At 32.3% G+C, this 9,912-nt stretch overlaps 1 protein-coding gene across 1 annotated transcript; it reads left to right on the forward strand.

Annotated features, from left to right (window-relative positions):
- The first annotated feature begins 1,414 nt into the window (after positions 1 to 1,414).
- LOC110995571 (glyoxalase domain-containing protein 4) lies at positions 1,415 to 6,630 on the forward strand. Its single transcript, XM_022262781.2, has 5 exons — positions 1,415 to 1,812; positions 1,996 to 2,045; positions 2,202 to 2,467; positions 2,904 to 3,059; positions 5,136 to 6,630. The coding sequence occupies exons 1-5, from the start codon at positions 1,723 to 1,725 to the stop codon at positions 5,426 to 5,428; spliced, it is 855 nt and encodes a 284-aa protein (XP_022118473.2). The 5' UTR covers positions 1,415 to 1,722; the 3' UTR covers positions 5,429 to 6,630.
- Positions 6,631 to 9,912: the final 3,282 nt, after the last annotated feature.

Consider the following 9,912-nt stretch of genomic DNA (forward strand, 5'->3'; position numbering starts at 1 on the left):
TATGTGTGTTAAGCCGCATTACGACCATTGATGACACTATTCCAAATATTTTCGAATAATTCTTTTAATTACGAATATAAAACTTTTTTAAATGTATTTACATAACCCGGATACAAGAGAATTGGCCAATAAAACTCTGTTGTCGTTGCTACCTACTAAATTGTGGCTTAATACATAGCTTTAAAATATTTTTTTACTTCAACTGAATATTCAACTAAATATTCTACGTAACCGCATTGTTGTATAGATTTTCGTTCACCCGTTATTTATTATATAGAAATCGATGTATTCAAAATATTTCCATGATCATATCCAAATAACTGAATACCTGAAATAAATAATCAGAAAAAATATTTACACACTATGCAAAAATAAATTCGTCTAACGATCTGTGTATATCTATAGAGGTTTAATATTAATTGCATATTTTAAGAAAATGTAAAAAAAAATAAAACATACCCATGTAGTTTAGATGTAAGAGAAAATATATTTAATCGTATTTCTGTATGAAATTATATGTAGTTTTATGTGAATCAATTGATATAATTGTTTTGTTTATTAAAATGTTTTAGGGTTAATGTTACTTCAAGTATCCTTATAATCCCGTCCCTTACACATCCATAAAATACAGAAATAAAAAGTAATAAACTCAGCCTAGCTTTACGTATGTGGACTAGGCTATAGTACGTTGCAATTGTAAAATTTACGTTTCTAAACAAGTTCCGAAACTAAATAAATAAAATTTAAATAAACCTTAAACATCTTAATGTATGCTGACAGCAAATTATTACACATACTGCCGGTGCAGGTGGGTAAGAAGACCCGACTGAATCGTCTATCGTCTCACGGTGCATTTACGTATAAATCAAATAGATTGGAAAGCATTGAAGGAAATTTCACGCAGACACGGGGGTACAGGCATACTTACAAGGGACATCTCCCTAAGGTCTAGCCACTTAGGTAGGTGAAGCCCTTAGAATTATTATTTCGACCCCTTTGAAGTCTAAATGCGAATGAAATGCCATTGTAGGCAGCTTGTTAACGTATGCGTTGCGTCATATACCAACCCAGGAACCCTGTATTCGATTTTCAGCGAAGCAATAATTATTTTTTGATTATTCGGGAAATTATAGTAGGTTAAAATCCTAAGGAAGCAATATGCATTAGTAGGTTGGAGTCAAATTCTCAAATAGTGAAAAAAACTGTATATTATATGTAATAAACTAATCCTTTACTATTGTCATAATAAATGATAAATATCGAATGTCACGTGCAGCTAGCGTGCACAAATTATGTGTGAATGCTATGGCCTGAAGGCCATAGCATCATGATAAACACAAAGTGGATTTATCATTAGATTCTCAGATAATGATCCTATTTAATTTGGGAAGGTACAGCTAAGTATTTAAACAATTAAGCTGAATATTTTTAACTTGTTAACTTTATTGTTGATGAGATACAAAAAAAACTACTCCTAGCGGGAAAATTTGTAGTTTACAATAATTATTACTAAAATGACAACTGTCACATCGTTCGGTTTTGTTGTCGTAAGTTTTAATGAATCAGTCTGTCATCTTTCGTTACGGTGAAAGGTTTGTGTAACGTATATAAAATTATAGTTGGGATCTTAGTTTATTCAATAATTGGATATCGTGTATTATATACGCTGTAAGTGAGTTAAGTGTTTTCCTTTAGGTTTTGTGAGAAATACATATAATTAAAATGGTTTCCGGACGTGCATTACATTTTGTCTTTAAAGTTGCCGATAGAACACTGACTGCTAAATTTTACCGTGATGTCCTGGGAATGAAGGTAATATAGTTTTATTGTGTACTTTCTCTTATTTTGTGTGGTGTGGTTCACAATTATAAATAACTTGTAATTTACTACACCTGCATTTATCGCAATGTAATTATTTTCAAGGTCTTATGACCGGTCCCGACCATGGAAGTCTGAATTTTAATAATTCTAGTAACTTCTAATACTTTATTTCAGGTTCTTCGCCATGAAGAATTCTCTGAAGGATGTGAAGCAGCATGTAATGGGTAATTCATAAAAAATATTTCTTTTTTAAATGGCTGCAAATGAATTTAACTTTTAAATTGTGAAGCGTTTTAGTTTTAAATTGAAGTAATATTTTCAATATTACTTCGATCTTTCCTCTGTAAGAGAATAAATTTTAATAAATTATAATATTTCAGACCATATGCAAACAGATGGAGTAAGACTATGGTGGGATATGGTCCAGAAGACAACCACTTTGTAGTTGAGCTCACATATAACTATGGTATTACACATTATGAAATGGGGAATGATTTCATTGGTATTACAATTCAGTCCAGTGAAAGTCTAAAGAGGGCAGCAGCTACAAACTGGCCAGTAAAGGAACAAAATGGGTTGAAGTATGTTGAAGCACCCGGAGGATACAAATTCTATATTATTGATAAGCCCCAGCCAGTTGACAAAGGTGAGTTGACAATATTACTAAGGTCTGAAAAGTCTTAAGTATTCTTTCAAATATGTAAAAAATCATAAAAATGATAAATTTTTAAAATTGTATTAATGTGTATTGCACCATAATATTGCTATATGTTGTCATAATTATTGTCATGAGCAATGTTGGGTGTGAGTTCAAATAGGGGCTGTGGAATGGGATATAAATGGACCAATTAACACATGCTTCTTTGGTAAAGAATAAATATTCTGCGGAAGTCTTTTAGAACCCAAAAATCTACACCAAATGTCAGGTTATATTCTACCCTAATCACCTACTTTGTATAAAGTCCTATATATGGTTGTAGTACAATAAAATAATTATTATCATTGACTGATAATATTATTGTGAAATACTCCAAATTTTGTTTTCCTTGGAATATTTTTCAAACAATTTTTCCTCATTTCAGATCCCGTTGTCAAAGTATCACTAGCAAGTTCAAATTTAGCAAAGTCAATAGCTTACTGGAATGGTTTGCTTACATTGAACATTTTTGAGAAAACCGATAAATCTGCTACTCTAGGTTTCAGCGACGATCAATCAAAACTTGAATTGATTGATATTGGTGAGTTAATGATTCTTTAACTTTTAAATCTGTTCATCTTCCTAATAAGGCAGGTTTCATAAAATGTATATGTGTTTATTAATAAATAAAATTTTCCCTAATGCATTGCTAATGAAGTCATAATTTATATGTTACGATAAACAAGAACATCACATTATGATTTAGTGATCAACAAGATGTGATAAGATTTGTTATCATTAGAATATCCTATGATTCCTATTGATAGTTATCACGTGTGCATGAGTGTATGGTACGTACCGTGTTATAACTGTAGGTAGGCATATTTAGGTATCGCGCCGGTCGCGTCTGTACTCTGTACGCATTTTATACGGTTTTTACCATATTGCGATTCTTGTATCATTTGTGTTCAGCTTCACCAAAACACAAACGCCACTTAGAGAAACAAAACCTAACCTAAAAGTTTTACAGCTTTATTATTTTAGCTCTGGGCCTCAGATTTCTGTTTGATGGTCATTTGTCATCCTTCTGTGCCTGACACACGCCATCGACTTTTTATGTTTGCAAGCTGGTTTCCTCAATATATTTTCCATAACCGTTCGAGCGAATGATAAATGCGCATATAGAAAGTCCATTGGTGCACAGCCGGGGATCGAACCTACGACCTCAGGAGTGAGAGTCGCACGCTGTTCCCAACAGAACAACAATGCCCGAAAAGATCGTAAATGTAGACAAAACTCACGCGGGCCTAGATGCATTAGTCTGTACGCGTTTGTCATATCATCAAATCGATGATGTTTGCGGAATAAAATATAAAGGGGTCCCAGGGTAGAATCGCCAACATAAAAATATTATTCATTTGCAAACAAAGCAAGGAAAATTTTAGTATAACACGTGATATACCTATGATATGAAAATTCGACTGACTGAATTTTTTAGTATGTCAGATAAGACGGACGTGAGGCTTATTTTGAATGACTACTGAACCTTCCGGCAGAAATCAACTTCTTAAGCTTATGCATGATCGATCAATATTATATATTATTAATAAGGTTTCAATTGGGTACACTTATTTTCTTGTCCTGTGGCTGAGTACACAAATGCACTAGATTTATTATAAGTAATAAATCAGTGGCGCTGCTTTTTAGGTCAGGGCTTCAGATTACTGTATTTATTTCTTGATCACTTGTCATAGGTGATCAGCCTGTGTCTGACGCACGCCGTCGACTTTTTTGGGTCTAAGGCAAGCCGGTTTTCTGAATATGCTTTCCCCTTTCTAGCAAATGCTTCATAATTAGATATAGGTATATTCTCCAGTTGTAGGTATATATTATGTACTCCTATCGCGTTAATAATAACTATAAACGTAGAAAGATGTGTGAAAATAAATGTGTAATAATAATAATTTAACAGCAAAAGCGCTGGCGTGTGGCTTATGTCAAAAATGTACACCTGAATATTGAATAAATTAAAATCTGAACACTCGCGATTTAATATACCGATTTTGCTTAGGATATTTTTCCATTGACAACTGAAGTCTACGTTACATTGATAAAATGTTATGTATTATTCTTTTTTTTGACGGTTCTATGTTAGCAATTTTTGTTTAGATACTTCGTTGTTGGTTATATTCTATCAAGAAAATAGCAACATGTCAATGTAAAAAAATATATATTTAAATGTTAGGTTTGTTTAGTACCTGAATTTATCCGTAAAGATTAATTCTATGTACAAATTATATGTGTGGGAGCCCTGTCCTAATAAAATATAATATGTATAATAATATATAAAGCACTGTAATAAATTGACAGTCGAGACAGACATAGATAAACAATCAGCCATTGCACTTGGAATTGTACCAGAGATAATACTATTATGGTGATATGTCACGCTGAGTAATAAAACATTTTGAATATCAGCGTTTTTATACCTACGACGATTTTTTGACTCTACCACTTGACCTTATACTTCAGATCGAGTGGGACCCTCAAAGAAAATTTGATAATTTATTAAATTCTTCTTTTGAAATCGAAGTATACAGTTTTAAAGTCCGCTAGTCACTTCCAACACTCACTATCATCATCATCGACTAAAATTAATAACACAATAATTATACAGGTACCCCAGTAGACCACGCAAAGGCATACGGCCGTATTGCGTTCTCCTGCCCATTTGAGGAGCAGCCAATCATCGATCAAAAGATTCAAGAAGCGAAGGGCAAGATTCTAACACCCTTAATTTCCCTGGATACCCCCGGGAAAGCCACTGTCAGGGTCATTATCCTGGCGGACCCTGATGATCACGAGATTTGCTTCGTCGATGATGAGAGCTTCCGTCAGCTGTCCCAGGTTGATCCTAACAGCGACGCCGACTTAGATAAGTACATTAAATCTGATAAATCTAGAGCGTAAAGTTCTAGTGTGTAAAATTGCGGAGAGCTCCTATTTTCTATATGAAGTTATATTTTTTTTATATTGATACTTAATAATTATTTATTTTAACTGACACTGGTAGTCCTCAGACAAATAGATTATCATTATTATTAATTATTTTTTGTTGTAAAATTAGAACGTTAGTTTGAAATTTCAATAGGCATTTTATAGCAGTTGTCAAATAATTGTAAATAATAAAATTGTAATCATTGATCAATCACTGATGACAGCTGTCAAAAATCGTCTACTCATGCTTGCTTGATTTAGAAAATGGGATACGAATACTTCACTGTCTAAAAATAATATCATTTTATCCAATATATATAATACTTACGCTAACTAGCACTTTTAGAATATATCTTGCAATAACATCATAGAGGATTTTTAATTGAAATATGAATTACCTTGTATAAGCAGTATTATTTGTTTGTATCTGAATATTTCGTGCAATGCACATTAATCAGTGATATTGTTATTGTTAAACAGCAGTTATATTTCACGGTTTAGATAAATAAGGATTTTAAGGGTAGACTAATGCAAGCGTGCCGCATTTATGAAGTATATCAATTCTATTAAACCAACAATACCTATAAAATTTAACAGTAGTTTGTAAAGTACTCCAAATGACGCGTTATTTTCCGATAAATAAGTTTTACATAATTATTACTTAATGCCAATAATATCACCTAAGTAAACTTGGTTTAACAGCACTTTGAACACTATTGTCTACTGAGATATTTTTCGGCAAGATCTGAAAGATATTTCAAATACCTTATTTATCTATATATTTGTGATAATAGCATAGCTATTTTAATTGGTTATGGTGTAGTTGTAACATTCCCTTTATTATTAAGCAAAATGTTATGTCAATGGTGTTAATTGTCATGTAGCTTCAAAGTCATTGACTTGTGTCAAGTGTCAGAAATTATTTTAAACTGAAATTGTTGCCCTTTTACATCGCAAGTGAACTAAAATGTTTAAGTTAACAGACAGATATTACTAAATAATAAACTGTTCACTATCAATACAGATGGAGTTAACAGTTAGTCCATTATAGTTAGAACCATTGTCAAGGCGTAAAGTGCCGTAAAATCATTAGATTTAAAGAGCTCATTAAAATCGAATTTACTAACTGTTGTATCCGTGAAAGTACATTTATGTTTATAAAAATTACCCATTCATCAGTGTTTTATTTGTCGACTGAAAAATCCCAATTCCTAAATTCCTTAGAACATAACTCATACTGCGATTTTTTCTACATAACAACTTCAGAGTTCAAGGAATAAATTAAAAAAAATATTTAATTATAAAATAAATAAATTAAACCACATATGCGATCCATTTTTATGTATATGCATTTAAGTGCAAGTACATTATCAGCCTTTTGCATAGAAATCTCTTATATGCGTTAACTAGTAAGCCATACTTAGTAAATATATAGATACCAGTTAGAAATGTAAAATGTAAAAAAACTCATCACCTATTACTAACTCGGTAGCTATGTAAAATTTTGAGGTGAACCAAGAGCTATTAAATCCGTACCAACTAAACGGACACGCAAGCATGTTGCGTGACAAGAAACGCTTAATATGATTTTTATTTGGTTTGTCTTCTTGCCCCTTCAAATACGCTGACTATAAGGGAAATTAAACAAATACTGTTTTTGATTCTGGGCCTGTAATTGCGTTCATATCAACCACATGGTGAACTTCTAATAACAGAAATCAAGTTACTTATACCTTGAAGCCACTACTGTTTTATTTAGAAAACCTATAAAAAAGTGCGTTTTCATTTACATATTTATTTATTCTTACTAAGGTTAAAGCCCCAATAGATAATCAACTGTGCAACGGTACGCGTTTGGTGCTTAGAAAATTGATGAACAATGTAATTTACGCTACGATAATGGTAGGAAAATTCAAAGGTGAGAAAGATCTTATTCCGATGATCCCAACCGATATGCCGTTTGAATTTAAAAGACTTCAATTTCCGATTCGTCTTGCATTTGCCATGGCCAGCAACAAATCACAAGGCCAATCCTTAAAAGTTTGTGGTTCTAGATTTACTAGGACATTCATGTTTTTCCCATGGTCAATTATACGTGGCATGTTCACCGGTCGGAAGACCATCTGCGTTGTTTGTTTTTGCGCCTGATATTAAAACAAAAAATGTCGTGTATCACAAGGTACTTAAGTGAAGAGCAACCTATGTACTAAAATACAGAAATAATAATGAATGATTAATGTAGGTATTTAATTTTTTTGTATTTTTTCCAATTAAAAAACAACTGCTTATTTATTGCCATTAAGGCGGAACAAAGTTCGCTGGGTCAGGTTGTAAATAAATGCGACAGAATTGCCATCTAAAGTTCTAATATGTAACTACTAACCGAATACATCAAGCAATAGCATTTTTTTTTCTTTCATGTTTTCTATCTCGATCGCTTTCTCATTTTTCTTGGACAAAATGCTGCACATCTTCGTGATGTTCTGTAAAAATTTTACCCTCATACGCCTTAAGCAGTTTCACTTCAATAAACACGAAGAGATAAACCAAAAAATAGTTATAAAAATTATTTTTAAATAATGGAGATGGCCAGGCCACGTAGCGCGTTATACAGATGACGGATGGTCTAAAGCAGGAACCGAATGGACTGGCCCAAAAGAAACAAAGGAAGACCAATACAGCGATGGGCTGACGGGATCGAGAGAGGGTAGCTAGAAGAAATTGGATGACGTTGGCACAAAATAAATTAGGGTGGAAAAAGTTGGAGGAGGCCTTCTCCTAACGCCTACTTAAAAAATATTAGCTATCAGTTTTATTAACATAGTAAAAACATTAATATTTTTTCTTCTATAATAGATTATAATTAATAGTAATTATAATACCAGATAACTTAATAAATGTATTCAAAGGCAAAAATAACTATTAAATGTTATCGTATATTCTTGGGTCACATTAAATTCGTAAAAACATTTTATTTAGTTTTTATATAAAAAACAACCTACAAAATAAATCTACAACCATATTTGTTGGTTGTCTAATGGCAAACATTTCAATTATCAAAGAAATCATCACAAGACGTCGGAATTTATCACAGTAACCGTAGAATAGAAGAAAAAAAATACCCTCCTACGTATGCCACCCTGCTGCCTGCTGAACCCGACGTGAGCTACAAACTCGAGAACACTTTATCAAAATAACCTACAACTTTAAAGTAGGTTGAAACACAGTTAAAAATAGTTTCTATTGCAAAATTGCTGTATCGCGTGATGAATTTGATGCAAAACGCTTCGAATTATCTAGACATAAGCTAGTTTACAAACTTAACTTTTTAGCGAACTGGAATAATCATGTAATGAGGATATACTTTTGGATTTTATTTTAAGTTTTACATATCCGCTACGAAGTTCTACGGCGTAGCTGCATCATAGTTAAGATTGATTTATTCGTACCTAGTATGACACTTAGCTAAGTAATTCCGTTGAATTTTTCTATAAAATCCGTGGTTTTTAAATGTATAAGATTAGAAATCGTTACTCGTTATATACATAAGAAGTGCCTACCTCATTTAACTTCATCACTTACTGTTTATCGACAGATACATTTCTTTTAATGCAATTTCTTCGAAAATTGTAAGTAAATAAATTAAAAACTAGTATAAAGTAGTCTATAAGCTATGCGCGCATGGCTGTAATAATCATAAAGATGAATAAATATTAACAATAATTTTTAAGAAGCGAGCGGGAATTTGCGAGTTTTTTGTTCTATATTGCATACATATTATTAAAGATTCACACACATGTATTTCTGAACGCTTTACCCTAAACTTAAAAAAAAGGTTTTGGTCTCAAAAAATCAGTTGAAAAAAATCACACAAAAAAATAAAAAACACAAAATAAAATGCGAAAAATTCCTTACATTCCTTATATGTTTAGTTATATACAGACAGAAGTTTCAATGGGCATTTATAATTTATATTTTCCATAATTTCAATGGAAATAGCCAAGGGGACAAAGGAGAGCAGGTGGATAGAAGAAATATACAGCAGGTAGCAAATAGGTAGCAGGAAACAAATGCAGAAAGAAAGCCATGGACAGAGTTTATTGGAAAAAGCCATTACCCGTGAACGGGTTTCGTTTGACGGTTCTGAAACAAGATAACAAGAAAAAAAACAAAATCTCAGCTCAACTTCTTTTTTGCAATGATTCGAAATTAAACGGCCTTTTATCTTAATTAATCTGATTATATTATATTATCTTTATAGTTTTAAATACGAGTGATATATAGATTATTTTTTTACACGTGCGGCAAATGTGTTTTAATTAAATTATTAAGCATGAGTGCGATACAAAGATGAGGTTAGTAGGGTAGCGGCTACGGCTCGAGTGTATGTTAGTAAATGAATTAAGATCGTTAGTATATTTTTAATGGCTTTTGCTGGTGACGTCACGCGGGTAAAG

The sequence above is a fragment of the Pieris rapae genome, chromosome 11, assembly GCF_905147795.1.
Source record: "Pieris rapae chromosome 11, ilPieRapa1.1, whole genome shotgun sequence".
Lineage (NCBI taxonomy): Eukaryota > Metazoa > Arthropoda > Insecta > Lepidoptera > Pieridae > Pieris > Pieris rapae.

Coding starts and splice junctions, on each gene's coding strand:
- LOC110995571 (XM_022262781.2), top strand. CDS start 1,723: ATGGTTTCCGGACGTGCATTACATTTTGTCTTTAAAGTTGCCGATAGA. Junction 1,813..1,995: donor GTGATGTCCTGGGAATGAAG/GTAATATAGTTT, acceptor ACTTTATTTCAG/GTTCTTCGCCATGAAGAATT. Junction 2,468..2,903: donor GCCCCAGCCAGTTGACAAAG/GTGAGTTGACAA, acceptor TCCTCATTTCAG/ATCCCGTTGTCAAAGTATCA.